The sequence below is a fragment of the Peromyscus leucopus genome, chromosome 23 (assembly GCF_004664715.2).
Source record: "Peromyscus leucopus breed LL Stock chromosome 23, UCI_PerLeu_2.1, whole genome shotgun sequence".
Taxonomy (NCBI): Eukaryota; Metazoa; Chordata; class Mammalia; order Rodentia; family Cricetidae; genus Peromyscus; species Peromyscus leucopus.
The window spans coordinates 45,470,347-45,493,513 of record NC_051082.1 but is presented as its reverse complement, the minus strand read 5'-3'; the positions used below and the strand labels follow the sequence as shown (position 1 = coordinate 45,493,513).

Here is a 23,167-nt window from a genome sequence, read left to right as displayed (position 1 = left end):
AAAGAAAACAAGGACGTGGACTAGCTGGCCAAGATCCCTTAACTATGCCAAGATGCAAACTCTAAGAGATGCTGGGCTGTGGTGGCTGGGGTAGGGTGCTTGCCACCAAGCCTGATGACCTGAATTTCCAAGTGATGGAAAGAGAACCGACTCCCACACGCTGTCCTGTGACTTCTCTGTGACATATTAAATAGATGCTAATTTCCCCCCAAGTCATGCCATTATTTCATTAATGCTGAAAGGAGAAACTGGGGGCCAGACATGCCTACCAATAAAAAGACAGGCAGCCAAGTGTGGCACACACTTCTAATTCCAACATTCAGAAGGTTCAAGGAGGAGGATTATAAATTAGAGGCCAGCCTGAGAGACATAGCAAGCTCCAGAAACATAAGGCAAGTATAACATCAGAACAACCTGGCATCAAGGCAGCAGACTTGCTCTCAGGCCCAGACACAGACTCCATGCTGCAGGGTCACTAGGCAGCTGCTGTTAGGACGTCCCATACCTGGCAAGCCACTCGGATGAGGAAGTTCACCACGGTGTCCGTGTGTTGCTTGTCAATGGGCTTGGAAAGAAGAGAGTCGGCTCCTGGCAGCGACTGGCTCCTCCCAAACACCTGGGAAAGGACTGTCTTTAGAGTGGGAAGGGTCTCCACAGCAGTCCTCTCCCACAGGGTGCTGACTCAGCCTGCCAGCTGACAAGCACTGGCACTTTGCAGACTGTGGGCTTGAAGGACTCCGGGACAGGACCTCTGCTCTGTGAAGCACACGGTCCTGGCAGGGGCACTAACTGGCAGTGAGGAGGACGGCTCACGTGACAGAAGGACAGAGGGAACATGGCCGTGAAAAGATGGGGAGTGCCCGAGAAGGAGCTGGTGGCAAGGGAAGAAAGGCTGGAGCGGCAGAAGTGTAGAGGAGGCTGGCAGTTGTGGAAACACCTAAGCAGGTAGGCCAGCAAGAGCTGGACAAAGTAGTGTCAGCCAGGCCAGGGCCCACAAGCCAATGCCAGGCAAGAACAGAGCTCAAGGCTCCCAGGGCCATCATCCTAACCATGAGTGAAAAGATGATGCCCAAGACCCTCTAGGCGGCTGCTCTCAAAAAAAAAAAAGACAGATGGGTTGTCCTTTTAAAAATAAAGTGGTTGGGTAGTGGTGGCGCTTGCTTTTAATCCCAGCACTCAGGAGGCAGAGACAGGCAGATCTCTGAATTCAAGGCCAGTCAGGTCTACAGAGCAAGTTCCAGGACAGCCAGGGCTGCACAGAACAACCCCGTCTCAAAAAACTCAACAACAACAAAAAAGTGGACATAGTCTCAATATTTTCACTTCAAGAGTGTTGTTTTGGTTTCTGGTTTGCTATGACAGGACTCAGAGCCTTACACATGCTGGGCAAGCTCTCTCTAGTCAGCCACACCTCCAGTCCTTCACAGAGATATTCAAGGCAGGTGCTCTACCACTGAGCCACACCCCAGCCCCTCACTGGGGGATTCTAGGCAGGTGCCCTACCACTGAGCCACACCCCAGCAGGTGTCTACTAGGCGCTCACCCCGAGCCCTACTGCTAGACTCTAAGCAAGCACTCCATTAACAGGCCGTGTTCTCAGCCTCTCACTGGTAGAGCCTAGGCTGTGACACCCCAACATCCTCTTGTGGCCTTTATTGCAAATAACTAGCAGACTCCTGATGGTCCTAAGCCAGTGAGGGGAACATCAGGAGATGGGAAGGACCTCAGGTGAGTGTTGTGCCCTGGGGCCTTTGCCAGTTCCCAGCTGCCTCTTGAGCAGTTGGCCCAAGAATGTTCAACATGCATGGACTATATGCCGCGTCCCAGAGGACGGCAGGTACACAGGAGGAAAGCACAAGTTCTTACTGCACTGATGGCCCCGGTGGCTGCCCTGAAGCGTTTCACCTCCTGTGCAGAATCTACAGACAGTCCTCTCTTAATGGATGACACGGAGTTGACGCCCTCTCCACTCGAGTTTGGGTCCATGTCAGAATCCGGCTTGAAAAGACACAGACACACCAGATTTACTGACTGGTTCCCAGAAGTCCAAGAGCCGTGAGAGAAGACGACGGCAAAGGCTGCGAGTCCTACCTGCTGGTCCTTGATCCTCTGCAGCTCCCACTTGATAACGACTTCGGACAGGTCCACAGCCAGCCTCCTTTGCTCGATGGTGACACTGGGCGTGAAGCCCAGCCTCTGCATGGCACTGACCATGTGCTGGACCAAGTGGTGCCGCACCGGGTAGTATACCTGCAGACACGGGGGCCAACACCGCCTTAGCCTTTATTACAGAAGGAGCAGGGCTCGCAGCCAGCATCTGACTGCCTCCGCACGCCTGCTGTCCCTTCACATACTTTGAAGTGCTGCACGATGAGGTGGAGGATGTGCACCAGCTGTGGGACCGTGTGGCCTTCCTCCACGATGATCTTCCTGGTCCAGTGCGTCAGCATCTGGTGTCCGTCCTCCATGCGGGCTGGCACAGCTGGGGTCAAAATGGCCATCGCTTGTCTCACAATCGCTCGGGCTTCCATTGCGTGAGCCTTGAGAAGACTGTGGAAAACCTAGAAAAAGAAACGCCAGTTCCAGGGGATCTGATGCCCTCTTCTGTTCTCTGTGTACATTGCATACACAGGATACATGTTTGTATGTGTATGTATGTACATGCATATATATATGTAAACACATAATGCACACATACTGTGTATGTATACACACACATATATATGCATATACATACATGCAGGCCAAAGTCTCCTACATAAAATATTTTTAAGGTTGTTTCACGGGAAGGTCAGAACTAGAAGCCCACAAGATGACTAGGCACATTAAGGGCCACATAAGCCTGATGACCTGAGTTTAACCCCTAGAATCCACATAAAGATAAAGGAATCAACTCACGACATTGTCTTATAAACGCCCACACATACATCTCTTCAACACACACAGAAACAGCAAAATGAAATAACAGTTCAAAATCAGAAAGCTGAATGCACCAAGCAGGGGTGTCTGAGAGGGCTGTGAGCAGGGGTGTCTGAGGGGGTTGTGAGCAGGGGTGTCTGAAGAGGATGTGAGCAGGGGTGTGATGTGAGCAGGGGTGTCTGAGAGGGCTGTGAGCAGGGGTGTCTGAGGGGGTTGTGAGCAGGGGTGTCTGAGAAGGCTGTGAGCAGGGGTGTGATGTGAGCAGGGGTGTCTGAGGGGGCCGTGAGCAAGGCTGAAAAGAAACACGCAGCAGAGCAGCTAGGGAGGAGCAAGCATCCAGGGATGGCGGTGGCTCACACTGTGGAGGTTGTCTTTAAAGCCCTCTCAGTTTTTCAATGTGAAAAACACACACTACCACGGGTCTTCAGTGTGATGAGCACATGCTAACCAGGGACGCCGCCGTGGTTACAAACACGGGTGCTGCCTGAGAGGAACCACCCCTGGGGTGCTCTCTGCCACCACCTTCCCCGCTCATGTCACCTCCTTCTCAAACTAAACGTCTGTCCCTGTCCATAATGGCTCCCGCTTGGGGACTGTCAAGCAGGAGGATCACTGCCAGGTTCCAGGACAGCCTGGGCTAGAGTTAGGACCTGTCTCATCAACTCTCGGGACGTCATCCGCAATTGTTTCCCACTACACTTTTGATTATTCATTAAGAGAGTCCGAGAGTGATGGTTTCTGTAAGGCAGGAATGGGTAACTCCCCAGCGTTTTTTGTTTTTGTTTTTAAAGTGGCTTTGAGAGGATGACAGGAAAGGAGCAGATGAGACTGTCCAGACAGCAAGGAGTACCGTGGGGGAACAGGTAAGAACACGAGGAGACGGAGGGGGCCCTGTGAGGCACCTGAAGGACGATTTTCTTATGAATGGCGAATTTGGCAATGATATGCGCCAGCAGCAGGTGTCCGCTGTATTTGCAGGCGGGATCCACACACGCCTTGGAGAGCAGGCAAGGCCATGCGAAGGTCATCAGACGGCGCAGCTTGCTGTTGCGGTTCTTGTTGTTGTCATGGATGTGGTGGGGGGCATGCTCCACTAGCAACGTGGCATACTGCAGGAGGTAGATGCGCAGGGAGTCCAGCATGTCTGCTTGTTTCTCAGGGTCCAGGACCTGACATGGAAGCAGGAACTCACTTTAGATTTTCATTATGATCATACAAGTCTGATCCTTAAAAAATAAACCTTCAAATATTCTTTTTGTGGGCTGGAAAGATGGCTCAATGGATAAAGACACTTGCTGCCAAGGCTTACAACCTGGGTTCAAGTCCTGTAAGCCACATGGTAGAAGGATTGAACTCCCTCAAATTGTCCTCTGACCTCAATTTGTATTCATACATGCGCATGCATGTGCGCGCGCGCGCACACACACACACACACACACACACACACACACACACACACACACACACGAGGTGAGGGAGCCCCAAGGAAAATCTTATTCCCACAAACCCCTGCCACAGGCATACACATTCACCCATCTGCAAGGGCTCGCCACACAGAGGTGCTCCTGGGGACGCCACCTTGGTTATAAACACACTGGTAATGCTCTCTGGGTTGTCTCCTTCTGGATTAGGAGGTCCTAAGAGCTGTTCTCCTTCTCCCTTCTCAAAGCTGTACAAGAAAGCAGGATTCAAGATGTGCTGCAGAACCTAGGGAAAGAAAAACATGAAGCGGAACAGAGCTGTGCAAACTTTTTGTGGTGACGTGGTGGTGGTGGTGGTGGTGGTGGTGGTGGTGGTGGTGGTGGTGGTGGTGGCGGCGGCAAAGCAGAAGCATCCTGTATCATCAAGAGCAACTGTTCATCTTGACTTCCAGCCAAATGGCAACTGCCAGAGGCAGCCTGAAACTTCAGAAGGAGTGCCCACCTCAGCCTGGCTTTCCCTCCTCCCTTCAGACAAGTTATTCTGAATACATGGAAAGGAACACTAGTTCACAGCAGGATCTGTCTGGTCACTCAGCAATGGCTTCAGCAAGACCACTCACCAGCCCACTACATAAGCCTCTGCAGAGCTGTGGCAGTTTGGGAAGAGCCCCGGCACCTGCCCCCACCTCCTGGTAAGGACGGGCTCACCTTTGCTTTCAGTTCATCTCCAAAGTTAGGGTCATTAAACTCGACAAAGCGGAAGAAGAGGGCGCGCTTTTGAGCGATGCTGTAATTCTTGGGGATCTCTTCTTCCATATACTCTTTCAAGAAGGTCATGTTGCAGAGGAAGCGACCAGTGAAGGCTCGGAGCAGCTGGAACAGCAGCTCTATGTCTCCATAGTTCCTTCTGAAGGGCCAGGACAAAGAAGAGGTTAGCTGAGGGCTAACTCTGTAACTAGACAAAACCCAGGTTTGCGCCTTTTCCCTGTCTTTTTCCATTTCTCATCTGTGTGGCATGCATGCGTGTATGCATGATTTACATGTGTGTAGGAGGCCCAAGGTCGATGTCTGGAATCATCTCCAACTGCTCTTCTACTTTATTACTAGAAACAGTCTCTCTCCTTCAAACCCGGAACTCACTGATTAGAGTCAATCTTGCTAGCCAGCTTGCCCTGGGGATCCCATCTCTGCTCTCTGCCTTCTAAGGCTGGAATTACAGCCAGGCTGCCATACCCATCTGCCATTTCTGTGGGTTTCTGGGGATCCAAACTCAGGTCCTCATGGGTGCAAATCATTGAATTGCCCTCCTCAGACCCCTGACTCACATTTTAAAGACTTGAGTTACCACCCACCCTCTGTAACAAATCTGACCACACTATCCAAGGATCTGTAGACCAGGCACATCAGTGACAAGGCCGCAATCTAGGTTTTTGGACAGAGGAAGTCAATGCACCTACTTGCAATAGTTCAGCAGACAGAAGGCCAGAAGTTTGGGCTCCTTCCAGTTGGTGGCGGCCATGTTCTCTTTGCGGTGTCTTTCTTGAAAGGTCTCGCTTACCCACACTCGCCTCAGCTGGCTCACCAGAGAGTGCTGATTGGCCAGCCAGGCGTCATCATTTTTAACTATGATGCTTATGATCTGTAAGGAAAGAGGAGATCACCACCAGGGACCTGCAGCTCTGCTTGACCAAAGGGGCTTTGGGTCCTAATGCAGATGTGCTACCTTGATGGCCTGGAACTGGAGGTCCAGGCGCATGTTGCTGGTGCTGGGTGAGCCAGGGCGCACCGCTGTCTGTGCTCCACCGGGCAGCAGCAAGGTGATGAACCTGTTGGGGTTTGCTGCCAGCACATCCCTCAGAGGTCGGGCGTCTTTGTGTTTTAAGAAACTCTGAAAGTAAAAGAATGAAGAAAGCTGCTTGGATCAGATCCAACTCACAAAGGTGGGAAGACACAATTCCTACCATTCCTGGCTGGTCATTTCTTCAAGAAGGCAAACAAAAACAAAAGCCTCCTTTTAGAAAAGCTGAGCCGGGTGGCAGTGGCGCACGCCTTTAATCCCAGCACTCGGGAGGCAGAGCCAGGCGGATCTCTGTGAGTTCGAGGCCAGCCTGGGCTACCAAGTGAGTTCCAGGAAAGGTGCAAAGCTACACAGAGAAACCCTGTCTCGAAAAAAACCAAAAAAAAAAAAAAAAAGAACAGCTGTTGCTGGCTGGGAGTGGTGGTGCTCACCTTTAATCCCGGCACTCAGGAGACAGAACAGCCAGTCCCAGGACAGCCAGAGCTACACAGAGAACGCCCCTCCAAAAAGTTAAAAAATAAAAAGATGCTGGGCTGGAGAGATGGCTCAGCAGTTAAAAGCACACCTGCTCTTCCTTCCAGGGGTCCTGAGTTCAAATCCCAACACCCACATGGTGGCTCACAACATCTATAACTGTAGTCCCATGGGATCTAAGATTCTAGTGTGCAGATGTACATGCAGACAAGGCACCCACATACATAAATAAATCTTAAAAACAACAGGAGGATGCTTTGAGGACCAACCAGTCAGCTCAGTGGGTAAAGATGCTGTCATTTGTCATTGTCAAACCTAAGTTTGATTTCTGGGAGACACGTCGGGGATGGAAACATCCAATTCCTGAAAGCTACCTTCTGACCTTTATAGATGTAATATGGCATAAACACATGCATAAACACACGCATAAATATAGTAAGAAAAAAGTGACGTTTTCCAACAGCAATCCCATTTTTGGGTTGTGAATTTATAAGCCTAACCATATTTGTTTGTTACAACCACCCAAATCCTCCCAACTAACTCTTCGGTTGCAGCTTTGCAGATGTTCCTGACATCCAGACCTCTGAGAAACACTGGGCCAGGACACTCAGTGGTGACCCATGAGCCTTTAAAGGCTGAGCACACTGGCCGACAGCACTCTGCAGGGACCCACAACAGTCACACAGGTTCCTACCATGAACATTCGGCTCCACTGGGGGTCGTTCAGTGTGGCTTCCATCATGAACAGCTCCACTGTCTGCGAGGGATGCCGCGTCAGAAACTTGATAAGAGGCTCTCTGAATGGACTGCCCGCCTACAAAACATAGAGCAGAAATGCAACCTACACCATCCTTCTCAAGGCCATCCCAGCACTCACCACGGTAACAATGCAACCCCCTCCAATTACACCATAATTAAGTATTAATACCAATATCCTTATATTGTCCATTTTTCTCATGTAAAGCATTTTAACAAAATGAGCCAGGCACAGCAGAGCAGTCCTGTTGTCCCAGCGCTTGGGAAGCTAAGTGCAGAGGATGGCTCCAAGTTTAAGTACACACAGCCTGGAATACTTAGGAAGACCTGCAAGTTGTTCTCGTCCTCCACATTTACACTGTGGTATGTGTATGCCCACACAACACACAAACAGGCAAGGAAAAAAAATGATGCTTTCCAGCAATTGCTGTTTTTTTTTTAAAAAAGACCCATGTTGGCCCCAATGCCAGACAAACGCTCCTCTCAGCCTTAATCAGAGAAGGTCTCTTTATAACTAACAACGAAGACGGGGGTTGGGGATTTAGCTCAGTGGTAGAGGTTGGTCCTCAGCTTCGAAGAAGAAAAAACAAAAAACAAACAAACAAACAAACAAAACAAAACAAAAAAAACCCAGTGATGTAGTGACTGGGGCAGCTCAAGGTGTCAAGGGTAAGGAGAGATGAGTAATCAGTCCTAAACAGGACATTCTCACTGTCCCCTCTAGGGCGCAGAGGTGGTTGTGAAATTAGCAACAGAAAAATAAAACACTAAGTTTTTCTCCCAGAAACAGGGAGATGGATGGGGCCTAGCCAACTCGGTGGTGGTCTATCTCACAGGGCTGAGGCTGCGTAGGAGTGGGCCTGTCGATGGGCAGTGGCAGATGGAGCTGTATCTCATGGGCCCCACCCTCTCTGCAGGACTATTAGCTACTGATGGATTTGGGGAGATGGGGGTGTCACGATCCTCATGACTGACATGACTGGTGAGCCTACCAGGCTCCAGTGATCATTTCATGCCTGTGGTCACTAGGTTGGTCCTGGTTAAACTCGATGGGTCACAAACAATACCAAAAGAGCACAGAAAGGGGCTGTTGGTAGGGGGAGGATTGACAGGAGTGGGAGGGAGGTAAGAAAGGGTACTGGGTGAAATTAATCATGATGCACTATATATACATGTGTAAAATTGTCTAAAAACAAATTCAATTGATTCTTTTTACATAAATCCCCCTTAAAGGGAACAGTTCTTTTTTTTTTTAATAATTTATTTAAATTTATTTTTTTTGCGTTGGTATGAAGATATGAGATCCCCTGGAATTAGAGTTTCAGACAGTTGTAAGTTGCCATGCAGAGAACTGGGAACTTAACCTGGGTCTTCCAGAAGAGCAGCCAATGCTCTTAATCACTGAGCCATCTCTCCAGCCCCTTCAATTGATTTTTAAGACACAAAGTCTAAACTGAAGGAAAAAAAAACCAAAACTAACTAAATAAAAGTTTTCAGCCACACAGCCACTGGGGTGTTTGCCCATGCTCCAGTTCACACAGGAATATGTTAACAGCGTTATAAAGGTGGTCTGGTCAAACTCAGTAGGTCACAACACAACAGAAAGCCATGAAATTGGAGGGAATGTGAAGGGCTACATATGGTCAGAATGTATTACATACGGTATGAAACTGTCAAGTGAATACATTTTAAAATAAATTACAAAATAAAAATACTACAAGCAATAGATGGAAGGCAAATCAGAATTAACCCGAAGTCTGGCCGTACCTCAATCAGCATGGCGCGCTCCGTCTTCATTACAACCTCTAACAAAGGTTTGACCAGCGTTTGAGGTGCAGCTGGGATCAGATGGAAAAGGTTTATAATCGCCGAGCAAATCTTCATTTCCTAATGAATAAAACCAGAAATCATAATGATGAGCTTTGTGAATGGGAGAGCAATCACTACAGACCCTGCTACCATCTAGCTACATTCACGAGGCTGGCCACCGAAGCAAAGAGTCAACATGGAAAAGCCACAACTTACCAGGCTGACATCACAACTGCCCTCGCCCTTCAGCTCACCTGTCTCTGGGGGATAGGGCTCAGTGTGCCTGGCGTGTGTGCTGTGCCTTTTGTTTTCAGGGCACTGACAAGTGGCAGAGCTGACCCTGTGTCACCTAGCTAGGCCTTCTCATGGAGGCAGGGACCATCAGTCATCCCGAGGTGTGCGAGTGCCATCCACTTGTCATGTGTACTGCTAAGACACCAGGTTCTGAGAGCACAGAGTCTTTCTGCCCTCAAAACCCAGCCAAGGAAGCTCAAAAAAAATGTTTATCCAGAAACTAAACCCCATCGTGAGTAATGACTGGGATTGGTGATGAGCATCTGTCAGCCAGGCTAGAGAAAAGCTGACACATGGCTGTGCTGGGTCTTGTTAGTGTGCAGGGACTCCTGAGCTTTGCGCTATAATCATGTGCAGACCACTCGGTGCTGGGCCGCTCTGAGGGTCATCTCAACACCCCAATCTCAGGCCAGTTTTTCTTCTGCTGTTAAGGGACATTTCTCCCTGGCTGCTAGGTAGGGAAGAGCCCAGAGGCACCACCATGTTCCATGTGTGAGCTGTGTCTGTGGCTCTTAGGGACAAAATGGGGATGACAGACACTGGCCAGCAGGAGCCTGATGCAAGGATGAGATGCTGCTTAAACATCAAAGCAGGAAGTGAGCTGTAAATCAACTGCTCAGAATCACCCTACCTCACTTTTAAGTCTTTGAAGAGAGCACATTCTCTCCTGAAGTTACATTTAAACAATGGTAATTTATGCCATAGATTTTTTTTTTTCAGCAGAAATACTGAAAAATTCTCCTTTGCTTTCTGTAAGACTGCCAGAAGGTGTTATCATCCCCATTTTGCAGAGAAGGGGAAGCTGAGCTCAGCTGTCCAAGGACACAGTGCTGTAACTGCATCAGTGTGGGGGCATGCATGAGAGCAGGTGTGTGTGTGTGTTAGGAGAACAGCTTCTTTCTAGTCTGAGGGAACTGGTGAGTCGTCAAGGGACAGAGTGTGCAATCATCCCCAACTTGTCGCAGGCCTGGACATCCTGTGAGGACTCTTCTCAGGAGGCTGCTGGAGGCCTGCCCTTGTCGTGACATTAGGACAGGGGAGTCTGTTCAGTCTCAGCTAGCAGTGAGAGACTGCAATTCTGACACACAGAAAACACAAGAACTTAGGATCTGGCTTAAAGGTCCTAATGGAGAGAGAAGAACATGCTTGGCATCCGGACAGTTCACAGCAATGATACCACGACAGCTCCGCCACAGACAAGACAGTACAGGTCACCGCACTCAAGGGCACAAGGCACTCTGTCCACTACAGGGTCACAACACAGCTAACGAAGTCACGGCAAAACCAATGCGACAACGACCCCCTGCTGCAGCTGCACTGCAGTTCTCACCTCTACCCCTTCCATGGCAGGCTGAACCAAAACAAAAGGCACAGCATGAAAAAACGGGCAACCAGACGGTAAGGAGACAAGAAAAAGGAAAAATCAAAAGTGTTCTTCACATTGCAAGTCATAACTGACTTAGATAAGGTTGCTCTCACCTCAAACTGACAGAATGGAGACAAGGAGCACCTCCCGCACTCTGAAATGCTCTCCTGAGGATGGGGAGGAAAATCATCTTTTTCTATTGATGTCATTGACAGAGAAACTTGCCACACACTCACACACAGGCAGGGTTATTGGGGTTAACAGGACAGTACAGGCACAGTAATCAGAAAGCACACAGCAGTTAGACGCTCTGAAGCGGAATGCACGCCTTCCACCCGCATAAGTCAACAGCCCTTGTAAGGGTCTCACAGACTGGGGTTCTTTCCTAAGTCAAAGGTTAAAATTGACCTTGGCAGAATTCTTGTGCAAGGAGAGAAACGGTAAGACTTTGTTGTATGCAAACACACTTTAAAGACTTCCTTCTCAGAGTGAATAATTCAAGATTTTATGTCAAGTGCTGAAACAGTTTAAAAAAAAACAAGGACAAAATTCTTCCCCAGCTCAGCAGGAGAGAACCAGGCAGTACAGCCTCACCCCCCAGGCATGTCTAAGCCCCCAACCCATGAAGAGCACTTGGCCATTAGTGCAACACCCTCCCCCCAGAACATTAACTGCTAACCTGAGACAGCCTAGTGTCTCACCTGGGACTTCCCACATCAGTCTGGCCTGTGGGCATATCTGTGGAGAACTGCTTCCATTAATTGATACAGGAGGGCCCAGCCCACTGTGGGTGGTACCATGGGAGCCAGTCTGGGGACAAGCCAGCAAATTGTGTTCCTCCACGGTTTCTGCTTCAGGTTCCTGCCCTGATTCCCTCAGTGATGGTCTGTTAAACTATAAACTGAAATAAATCCTTTCCTCCATAACCTGTGTTTGGTCAGAGTATTTTATCACAGCAACAGAAAAAACTAGAGCGTCCCCAGAGGTGGGCTATGTGGTCAAGCAGTCTCTTGTAAAACCAGCACTGTGCATGTGTGCACAGGTGTCACACATGGTCCTGTATAGGCTTAGTGTCAAAGAGGCCACCGAGACATGGAAGATACCAAAGCTCCATCCCCAGAGAAATCAAATTACAGAGGAGCTTGTGTTTATCTTTCAATCTGCTATGCATGTATTCAAGTGTGGCGTCTAACTAAGAACTCAAGAGCTGAGCAGTGGCCTGGCCCTGGGTGGAAATAATAAAGCCATGGTCACCCACTCTGCCCCGCTGTTCACATAGGGCACTCACTGCACAAGGACAGTGCCCCATGCATGGGGACATGTCTATACCCTGCTTTCTCAACCCATACCTCCAAATAACATTCTACAGAAGTTCATAGTATTGTTTTAACTCCATAGAAGTCATTTACTCACACATTAGATTTCCGGCTTTTTGTTGTTGTTGTTGTTCTTAAAACATTTTTCTTACTACATTCATTTATTGGATGCAGGCACACACCAGGGTATGTTGTGGAAGTCAGAAGACAACTTTTAGGGTCCCAGGGACTGAATTCAGGCAGCCAAACCATCTCATGGACCCTCTGATTTTTGGAGAGTTAATTTAAATGTCTTTTCTAGAACTGACCATGTGTTTTAAAGATCCAGTTTATTTTTTGAAGGTCTGTGTGGGTATCTAAGAGATGAGATGGGAGAGGCAGCAGAGGCTGGCTGCACCCACCCCAGGGCTCAGGCTCCATCAGCTCTCTCTGCTCTGCTCTCCTACCCGACCTCATTTGATTTTTAATATACAAGTAAGAAATCTTCCCATGGGCCTTACAGGAAAGAAGTTTAAAATCCTGGCTGACCTCTGCTTAGCTGGCACCTCAGAAGCAGCAGAAACAGGACACAGAAACAGAACACCTTGAATACAGGATGTTCAAAACAAACGACACAGTAAAGCCAAAAAAAAAAAAAAAAAAATCCCAGATTGTTCTGAGGCAACGCATCAACAAGGAAGCACAGGGGACAAGAGCCATGCCCAGGGGTCCGGAATGGGGACCCACTATCAAACTTAGAGAACTACTGTAAAAATTAGCATATACAATTTTAGAGTCAAAACAGCAAGAAGCTGGCATTTGTAAGAGACAAGAGGCTTTCAGGCCAGACATCAGATATTTAAGAAGACTTAGTTATATTAGTTTCCCTGGAAACAATGTCAATTTGCTGTGTGCGCTAGTCATTTAATTTGTAATAAACAACGGAGGTGTGAGGAGGCTGTTCCTAGAAAATACCCATGCTGGTATTCGTGGAATGCTTTATGAAGTCCCAACGAATCTGGTTTTTATCGGGCACTTAGTTAGACACCAGGAAGTGACTGCCGACTGCTGAGCAAAGGGAAGCATGGAGAGGAAAGCTGGCTGGGAAGGACCACTATGTAACAAACAACAGAGAAGATACAACCTTGCAGAGGCTGGTAAAATGGAAACATACTGTATACTTTTGGAATGCTCGGAACAGAAACGTCACATTAAAGTGAGCAAAGGGGAGATCGGAAAGAAACACAAAGGAGGCTGTTCAGCCATCAGGAGCGCTGCAGCACACTGCACATCAACTGTGATCGCTATTTCTGGCGTGCATCACCGTTAACTGCCATATCAGCTGTAGAGCGTGGGCACCCTCCCAGAAACAAGCTAGTCACTCACGTTTCCGTCACTCCTCTGGCCCCCTTTGTGGGTGATGACCACCACTTCCATCCACTTTCGCAGATGTTGCTGTTGAAAAGAGGAAAAACCACATCCTCAGAACAACTTCCTGAGAAATCCTGCCCTCCAGCAGAAACCTGCAGTCACTGATCTCCCTTGTGCTCCCATTACAGAAACACTCTAGTCATCCAGCACGAGACTGACAGGTTTGGGGTCTTGTTCTGGAACAAAAGGCTGAGCTTCAGCTGGAGGCATTCTGACTGGCACCACAGTTCCAGTTCCCACCACTGTTCTCTGGATCCCATGCCAGACTGGGGCGGAAGCAGAGACTTCATCTGGACCAGGAGCTTCAAGGCCTGTGCTATGTACAAGCCCATGTGTATTCATGAAAGGTGGGGCTGGGGGCTGGGGATGAGGGGCCCTTGTAGACACTGGAACGTCTAAGGGACTGGAAGGAGAGAGAGTGTGCTCTAAGAAGATGAGGTCAAGGGCTCTGCCAGCTACTGTGGCTGAAGGGAATCTGGTGTGTGTGTGTGTGTGTGTGTGTGTGTGTGTGTGTGTGTGTGTGTGTGTGTGTGTGACAGTAAGATAAACATGGATTCTTTTTTATCAGAGGCTGGAAAAAGGACTCCAGTTGCAGATCTGTTAATGAACGAGGTGTCATGAAGCTCAGTAACACCATGCAGAAGCCTCTGAGCAGCGATAAAAATGGTATGCTAATGGACAGAGCATGTAGATGACTAAAGAACTGAAAAAACTGTCACATGTCCTATGACAAATGCAGACCACCTGGAGGGACACACAGGCCACCTTTGGGAGGGGAGACAGGGTGGGGAAGAAACTGAGTATTTTTACACCTTTTGGAATTTGTTTGATTTATTTATTTATTTATTTATTTATTTATTTATTTATTTGAGACAATGTCTCCCTGTGTAGCTCTGTCTGGCCTGGAACTCGCTGTGTAGACCAGGTTGGCCTCAAACTCACAGTAATCCACCTGCCTGTCTCCCAGAGTGGGACTAAATGAAAGAGTACACCACCACACCCAGCCACCTTTTGCGTTTTAAACAGTATGAATGTTGTTTATTTCTACAAGTCTTTTCATGTATTCAGTGCATTATGGAATAAGTTTAAATCCATGTATCTTACCATCATCTGATCGCAAAACTTATCGTTGAAGGAATTGGGGAAGAGCCGAGTAACAGAGGTCAGCCGATTCACGACATTCAGTGTCAAGCTCCGATAATCTCCCAGCATCATCAGCAAAGGCCGCATGTGCGTATGAATCTGATCTACTTCTATGGTGGCACCTTCCAAAAACTAGTCAAAAAGGAAAGTTACCCAGAGAAACAGGTGGCAGACAGAGTAACGGAATGAATCAACTCCAACAGGGAATGTCAGTTTACCCTTGGGAAAAGGGAGCATTGATTTAGGCATCCCAGGAAGTACTGACAGACTGGGGTTCAGCCTTACTGCGTTTCAAGATTCTTTACGACACGGGCAGAGATGCTGCAGCTCAAGGATTCCAGGTGTGGCTCACATACTCACCTTCCTCATGCAGGCTTCTCCAGCCTCCTGCAGCTCACTGTTGGTGGAGTTGAGGGCCTTGAAGAGTGCAGCGATGATTTTCTCCCTGGATTGTGGTAGGTAATTGCAGGCAGCGAGGGCATCTTTGGGAAGAAAAATAAGTACGGTTTTCATTACTCACCCAAGAAACAACTCAGTAATTTTCTTCTCTAAAGGATCCTACCAATCACAAACCATTAGCCCTCCTTCCTATTAGCTGCCATGAGAAAGACAAAAGAGCTGGGCTTGGTGGTGCATGCCTTTAATCCCACCCAGCACTAGGAGCTGGGGCAGGTGATCTCCGAGTTCAAGGCCAACCTGGTCTACACAGCAAGTTCCAGGATAGTCAGGACTACACAAGGAAACCTTGTCGAAAAACAAACAAACAAACAAAGACAGAAGAATATGCAATCTTCCATTAAATTGGTCCGTGGGGTACTTTTTTAGTTAATGATAATGTGAGAGGGCTCAGCCCACTGTGGGCGATGCCATCATGGGCAGGTAGCCTTGGGGTATATCAGAAAGCAGGCTGAGCAGCCACAGGGAGCAAGGCAGTAAGTACTCCTCCATGGCCTCTGCTCCAGCTCCTGCCTCCAGGTTCCCTACACCATGGACTGTAAACTGTAAGATGAAATAAACCCTCTCCTCCAAGTTGCTTTTGGCCATGTTCTTTATCACAGCAACAGGAACCTAACTAGGACAAGGATAAATCAGTCCTGACCTAGCACATTTCCCCAAACAATGAAAGCTCATTTGTGGTGAAAACTGAGAGGTAACAGGATTCAAACACTCTTTCTGTCATTAAGAACCCTCTAAAGGGGGTGGGAGGGAGAGTTCAGTTGCTAACTGTGCATACTGCTCTCAGAAAGGATCCAACCTCAGTTCCCAAAACCCACGTAGGCTAGCTCAACACCTCCTGTAATTCCAGCTCTAGGGGACTGAATGTCCTGTTCTGGCCTCCACAGGCATCTGCACACAGACACACACACTAATAAAAATAAATCTAAAGAAAAAAAGGGGCCGGGCAGTGGTGGCGCCCGCCTTTGATCCCAGCACTCAAAAGACAGAGGCAGGTGGATCTCTGAGTTCGAGGCCAGCCTGATTCAAGAAATTCACAGAATAAGGGTTTAATGCAGAGAAAAAGTCCATTTATTAAAGATAAAACTACTTAGCCGGGCGGTGGTGGCGCACACCTTTAATCCCAGCACTCGGGAGGCAGAGCCAGGCGGATCTCTGTGAGTTCGAGGCCAGCCTGGTCTACCAAGTGAGGTCCAGGAAAGGTGCAAAGCTACACAGAGAAACCCTGTCTCGAAAAGACAAAAAAAAAAAAAAAAAAAAAAACTACTTAACTACTTAAATCCTAGCAATGTTGGTACAACTTGACAACCAACACAATTTCTGCTTCTATCTTTGAAAGACCACACAAGACTAGACATTTTAGGTTAACTACGATGAAGGTTGCCAGATCCTTTGTATGACCATTCTACGCTCTACAGCTTGATTCTCACAGGCATGCACTTACTTAATGCCGCGATCCGTAAAGGCACGAGTGACGGAAGGCTTTTGTAACAGGGCAGCTTGGTCAGGGCCGCATCCTCGGCCTCACACAAATTCAGCAGCTAGCATAGAAAAAAGAAGCTTTTAGTTTGTCCCACTTCTCTTCGGGGGACAGAAAGATTCCGAGTTACACACAGCATCAATTTGCCACAAACACTGCAATGAAATTAATCCAGAAACTCAACTCCAAGCCTAAAGCATTTCAACAATCAACTGAGGCCCTGCTTCCTTACGCTAAAGTCAAACTCAGTTAAGCCACCCTACCTCACACCTGACTGGCTGTGATCCCATCAGTTCTCTGTCAACACTAGAATAGTCAGTGTTTCCCCATGGACTGACAGGCCACAGGGCACATGGTCTCACGTCCTTGTGATGACTAGTTTTAATTGTCGAATTGGGAAGAAGAGTGGGTATGTTTGTGGGGGACTGCCTGATTATGTCAATTAATGTAAGAAGCCTTAGCCAGAACCAGGCAGTGCCATTCCCTGGGCACAGGCCTTTCTCTCTGCTGACTGTTCACCATTCCTGCCTGGACCTGCTTGCAGTGATAGACTACAAGCGGGAACTGTGAGCTAAAAAACCCTTCTCCCCGTAAGTGTTCTTTGCCACTGTTTTTTTTATTACCACAGCTGTACAGGAAAGGATACAGGGAGATGCCAATGGCCACTGGGAAGCCACCAGCTACAAGTCCACACTCGGTGGCTCACAGGCACCTTTGTGTCCAGTATCTAAAACATGCTTTTTCTATTAGTATTTCCCCTTTCTCCCTACTCATGTCTTGGAAAACTAGCTTTTAAGCTTTACCATTTCTTTTAAAAATTTAGTTGTACTTTTCTGTGTATGAATGTTTGCCTGAATGGATGCATGTATACCTATGTGCCTGGTGCCCAAGGAGACTAGAACAGAGTTGTACCTCCTGAAGGTGGAGTTACAGACAGCTGTGAGTTGCCATGTGGCATGCACGTGCGCGCACGCACACACACACACACACACACACACACACACACACACACACACCACTAAGTAATAAAATATATTTAAAATCAAGTCGGAAGCTGTAGATGCTAATCCAGAGCAAGGCAACACTGGGTTGATACCTCTGGGTACCACCTTTCCTTGGACCCCCAGAGCGACACACCTGCTCCAAGTGCTGCGCCAGGCTACAGCCGCTTATCCCTGCAGCTGCCCAAGCCTGTTCTGAAAGCTGCCTGACATCACGCACAGGCTAGCAGTCGGTCATCAACATCACACCGGCACACACCATACCTCTGTGTAGAACACCTTGTGCTCCACCACATTGAGATCCATTGTGAAGAGCCGAGGCTGCAGCGTTGTACAGAACGTGTTGCCCTCCATCAGACCGATCTGCGCATTAGCAGGCTGGTGACGCAACAGGTGCTTCTTCGGTGGAACCATGTCCTGAAGGACCTAGAAAAAAACAAACAGGGGTGCCACTCGTCAGGTGCCCCTCAAAGCAAAGGCCTTTCATCTTCATATTCCACAGTAGCCACTTTGAAAACGGGGACAAGAAGCCATTACAGAGGCCTAAACTTTCATTAGCGGGAGGATTTATGATGTTAGAACTACAGTGTAGGGCTGGAGAGATGACTCAGAGGGCCTTCCAGGGGTCCTGAGTTCAATTCCCAGCAACCACACAGTGGCTCACAACCATCTATAATGAGATCTGGTGCCCTCTTCTGGCACACAGGGATGCATGCAGGCAGAACACTGTATACATAATAAATAAATCTTAAAAAAAAAAAAAAAGAACTACAGTGAAGACCATGTCAATACACTTAGCTCCTCACACTCGAGTGACCTCACAAAAACAACAACAAAATTCCACACGCTGATACACACCCAGGAAACCAGGCCTTCTTTCTATTCTTGCTAACAGTGTGGACACCAAGTGGTACTTGTAGCTCAGATGTGAAGCACAAAGATGTGAAGCACACAGAGCCCCACTGTCTGTGCCAGAATCTTACCTCTTTGTGTGGCTCCATAATCACTGTCACACTTTTCCCAGTGACCTGGGCCAGGACCTGTAGCGAATGCATGGCTTGCTTTCTCACAGTCGAGTTTGGAGAGGTGACTTCACGAACCAGATCATGGGTCACATGGTGAAAAGATTTCTCCTGAGCCGCCACAATCTCTTCAGCTTTCTCCTCATCTTTTAGAGGCGTTGCACACCTCATCAGGAGCTGCTCTAGGGTGGTCTTTGCCATGGCGACTGCCCCATTGGAAACCTGGAGGTGGGAGAGGCCTTAGAAGGAGTGTAGGGTGATGCCACTCACCAGACTCCCAAGTCTACACACATACATTGGGAGGATGGAGCTCATGGCCACTGTGCCAGCTTCAAGGAGAAAGATCACTAATCTACTTGGCACATTTGGGTCAAAATTACCTCCTTGTAGGTCCTTCCTGTTTGCCCTTCAGAAAAGGTCATCTAGACATGACCTTGATCCTGGCAAACCCACCAGATTCTACCAAGGCGAGGGAGATCTGCATGGGTTCATAAATAATGAATGACATGCCTGGGGCTAGCAATATGACTCAGAGGGTAAAGGAGCTTGCCGTCCATCCTGACCACCCCAGTTTGATTCCCACATGGTAGAGAAGAAACTCCCACAAGTTGTCCTCTGCCCCCCACACTCACGCTGTGGCAAGTCCCCATTCAATAAAGTATGTAAACAAAAACTAAGAAACAAGAAAAACAATGCCACCCCTGTGGGGACCTTTGCAGTGCCCAGGAGGCAGCATTCCCTTCAGATCCACTCTGAACCGAGGTACCAGGGACAGTGCCTGGAGATAACATGAGTTAGGAGTTGCCCCTCTACCAGATGCTATCATGAGACCAAGTGTCAAAGCCTTTAGCTGGAGAGAGTGCCTGAGACCAAGAGCTCTGCAGGCAGAGCAGCTCTTCGCGAGCAGTGCCACTTCTGAGCCTCGGGGGCACCCGTAACCTACCTCTCCAGTCAGGTCCATCATAACGAAGAGCAGGGCTTTGAGGAATGTCTGCTGGTTCTGGAGAACCCACGTGAGCGGGAGCCGCTCCATGAGGAACTTGATGGACACCACACCCCCCAGCTTTGCATACCAGGCCTGCTCATAGCAGCAGGCACACAAGCGCTCCACGATGTAGGAGAAGAGCGGCAGCTGGCATGCCTGGAGAGAAACAAGCCGGGAGTAAGACGGCGCCACCATCCTGAAGCTACCAGACTCTAAAACAAGCACGTTCAAACTTAGAGGACACTGTTCAGATGCCCTTACCCTCTCCTTTGAGCCCAGGATGATGCTTGCCACATCAAATATCACAGCTAAGGCCACCTCCCCAATCTTGCACAGCTCTTTTTCTTCATAAGCCATACAGATAGCTATTGCATCAATAAGGACCAAGGGATCCATTCCTTTGGACCCGTTTTCTTCACTGTGGAACATGGCGGTGCTGGGCTGGCTGCCCACCTGGTAGCAGGGTAGCAAGAAAGGACCTGGAAAGAGGAAGCAGACACACAACAAAGCGGAGGTCACTCATAGGGACACGCATGACTTCCAATTACAACTCCGCTTTACTTTCCCCTGAGGTTCAGGACTCACTGAAGCCAGCACATGTATTCTAATTACATTTTGTTATTCTGTAGACTGTATGTGGGCATGCATGTGCCATGGTCCACATGCCATGGCACACATGCAGAGGTCAGGCACAAATTGCAAGAGCTGGTTCTTTCTTCCCCTGTATGGATTCTAGGAACTGAACTCAGGTCCTCAGGCTTGGCAGTGAGGACCCTTAATGGCTGAGCCTTCTCACCAGCCCCAGAACTAGTACTTCAAACAACCTCCATTAAACTGCAATTGTTTGAAAATCAAGTAGTCTAATTCGCATTAAGGCCGTTTTACATTGTATCATTTTTCAATTGTTTCAGTCAAAATTCAAAAATGAGGCTGGGCATACAGCTGATTCAGTAGCATGCTTGCACAGCACTCACAGAGCCCTAGCATGTATAAACCAGACTGGCCGATACACATCTGTATCCCCAGAACTCTCCAAGTAGAAGCAGGAGCATAGGAAGCCCTAAGTTCTACTCAGCTAGTGCAGGTGCTAGGTTCTTTTAAAAGAAACAAAGATGTGAGGCAGCTAGATGGCTGGGGGGTAAAAGCACTGGTCACAAAAGCCTGAGTTGAATATAACCCCCAGGGCTCAGGGGAAAGACAGAACTGACCCCAAGAACCTATCCTCTGACCTCTGTGAGCTCAGTGAGGCACTAAATGCTTGCACTCATTAACAAATACACACGGCAGTAATAAATGTTTAAAAACTCAAAGATGTGCTAGTTTACAATGAGAACAATTAAGTATCTTTTAAATACCATTATCAGCTACAACCTGGGAATGACTGGTCCTGATCCAGCCATTCCAGACAGTAACAAAAAAAGCAAGTGACAGCTATACCCTAGAATACACGTGGTCACAGAACAACTTGAAAGCAGTGTCTCTTGGGTCCCCAGCCCTGGACCACACAGAAGTTAGCAAGGTTAACTTTGAAGACAATGTTACCACCGAGAAACACCATGAAACAAGTGCTGTTCAGTTGCACAGTTCTAACTGTTCCAGCCAGGAGAATGCAGAGAGCAGAGTTCATTAGTGTCGCTGGTGACCACAAGCTCTAGGGCTCTGAGGTGAAGTAAGTGGGGGACGTGCTACTAAAGTGTGGTCTACAGTGTTACTCCTTCTGGAAAGACACAAAAATCTGAGAGCATGCTTTCAGAAACTTAGTGGCAGCTGGCGGGACCACAGACATTTCTACTGTGTTTGTAAAAGCACAGTTTGCAAGAATGTGAACACTCACAAGTAGTCCTGCCAACACTGTGAGCTCAAGAGGGCCGCCAGAGCAGAGGCTCCGGGTAACAAGAATAATGTGGGTAACAACCAGGGGCAGACATAAACACCACAAAGGGGGCATAAGGAGCTGGCTGAGGGCATTGAGTGACAGGGGCAGAGGGTTTACCTTAAACATAACCAGAGAGGGGAAGAACAGAAACCATCTTGTTTTAATGGGAATTATTTATTTCTGTTGAGTGTGCACGTGTGGGTGTGAGGGCATGCACGTGGGAGCCCGTGTGTAGAGGTCAGAGGACAACTTGTGAGAGTCAGTTGTCTCCTAGCATTTGGGTCCCTGATGATTGACCTCAGGCTTGGCAACAAGTACCTTCATCACTGAACTATCTCAGTAGTCCATCCATTTTTGTTTTACCTACAGTTTGTCCAATATACCCAGACGTACTTCCCACAAAATGCGAAGAGCCTGAAACTTGAATAAAGCTTGGTAATCACTTGCACAGAGCTCACCACTGAGATACCACTCGTCAATGAAGGCCATGAGAGGAAAAGCCTCTGCCGCTGCTGTCCTCACACGACAGCTTGTCCTGACAGGCCATGCCGCCACAAGCCCCAAACTCACCACACTGCTGGGCCACCGCTACCATGGTGTAGTGGCGGATCAAGCTGGCTACGAAGGGCAGGGCGCTGGGCCGCAGGTCTTTGATGACAGCGGACATGAACGCCCCAGTCAGAGCCTGTTCAAATGTCTTCCGGGCTGGAGTGTCCTGGGCTTTGTAGCGGTGTGATATGATGACATTGGGAATGGTCTTTTCTGTAAAGCTGAAAGACATAATCACATTCATCACCACACCCAGTGTGTGAGCAGTTTGGGGTCACAAGGGCTCTCATGAAGAGTGGCCTGAGTAATTTCACCTTTGCTCCAATTTCAGCAGGATTTGGTACAAGAAATGGCCTTCATTTTCAACAATTCTCGTTGGTGTTTCAAGAGACAGCGAATTATATTCTACTTCACATAAGCACAGATTTGGAAGTAACTATGAAATGGTGGCAGTCGATACTTCGTCATTGTTTCCTACTCTACGTGTCAAGGCTGCTGTGATGGCTGAGTGGCCAAAAGCACTGGCCACTCTTTTTAAAGATACGTCTGCTTTCGTGTGTTTTGCCTACATGTACCTATGTGTGCCATGTGCACACCTCTGTCCATGTATTTTAGAAGAGGGCCGTGGGTCACCTAGAACTGGAGTCATAGAAGACTGTTGGGCCGCCATGTGGGTTCCAGAGTCTGAACCCAGGTCTGCATAAAGAACAGCCTTTAAACACTGAGCCATCGGTTCAGCAAAGGTACGAGTTCAAGCCCCAGCATCCACTCGGCAGCTTACAACCATGCAAAAACTGTTCAAGGAATCTGATACCTCTTCTGGCCTGAGGGCACCGGGCTGCCCATTGTGTACATACATGCATACAGGCAAACACGCGTATACACAAATATATAAAAATACATCTTTTTCAAGAGAAATAAAGGTTGTTTTTCTCCAGTCACCCACTGCAGTATCTGGAGAGGCACTGCTAGTGCAGGTGTCATGGATGGCAATGCTGCTTCACAGAGGTGCTGGAGACGGCCTGCTTTCTCTGTGGCCTGGCCTGTGAAATCTGCAAGGCTCCCAGGGCTTAAGCTCCAGGCCCATCTTTG

General features: G+C 48.4%; 1 protein-coding gene across 1 annotated transcript in view; it reads right to left on the bottom strand.

The window, feature by feature from the left end:
* The window catches only part of LOC114707583 (transformation/transcription domain associated protein), a 97,475-nt gene that overhangs the window by 39,339 nt on the left and 34,969 nt on the right, over positions 1-23,167 (bottom strand). The window contains exons 23-44 of the mRNA XM_037198542.1: positions 22,097-22,296; positions 19,912-20,129; positions 19,609-19,806; positions 18,627-18,887; positions 17,908-18,069; positions 16,607-16,703; positions 15,067-15,188; positions 14,668-14,838; positions 13,519-13,587; positions 10,951-11,004; positions 10,802-10,822; positions 9,136-9,255; positions 7,307-7,426; positions 6,064-6,228; positions 5,798-5,979; positions 5,049-5,247; positions 4,498-4,626; positions 3,822-4,088; positions 2,355-2,561; positions 2,092-2,250; positions 1,867-1,998; positions 506-616 (exon numbers count right to left, since the gene is read on the bottom strand). Of these exons, the coding sequence (XP_037054437.1) occupies positions 506-616; positions 1,867-1,998; positions 2,092-2,250; positions 2,355-2,561; positions 3,822-4,088; positions 4,498-4,626; positions 5,049-5,247; positions 5,798-5,979; positions 6,064-6,228; positions 7,307-7,426; positions 9,136-9,255; positions 10,802-10,822; positions 10,951-11,004; positions 13,519-13,587; positions 14,668-14,838; positions 15,067-15,188; positions 16,607-16,703; positions 17,908-18,069; positions 18,627-18,887; positions 19,609-19,806; positions 19,912-20,129; positions 22,097-22,296 (3,364 nt within the window). The remainder of the gene's footprint in view (positions 1-505; positions 617-1,866; positions 1,999-2,091; positions 2,251-2,354; positions 2,562-3,821; positions 4,089-4,497; positions 4,627-5,048; positions 5,248-5,797; positions 5,980-6,063; positions 6,229-7,306; positions 7,427-9,135; positions 9,256-10,801; positions 10,823-10,950; positions 11,005-13,518; positions 13,588-14,667; positions 14,839-15,066; positions 15,189-16,606; positions 16,704-17,907; positions 18,070-18,626; positions 18,888-19,608; positions 19,807-19,911; positions 20,130-22,096; positions 22,297-23,167) is intronic.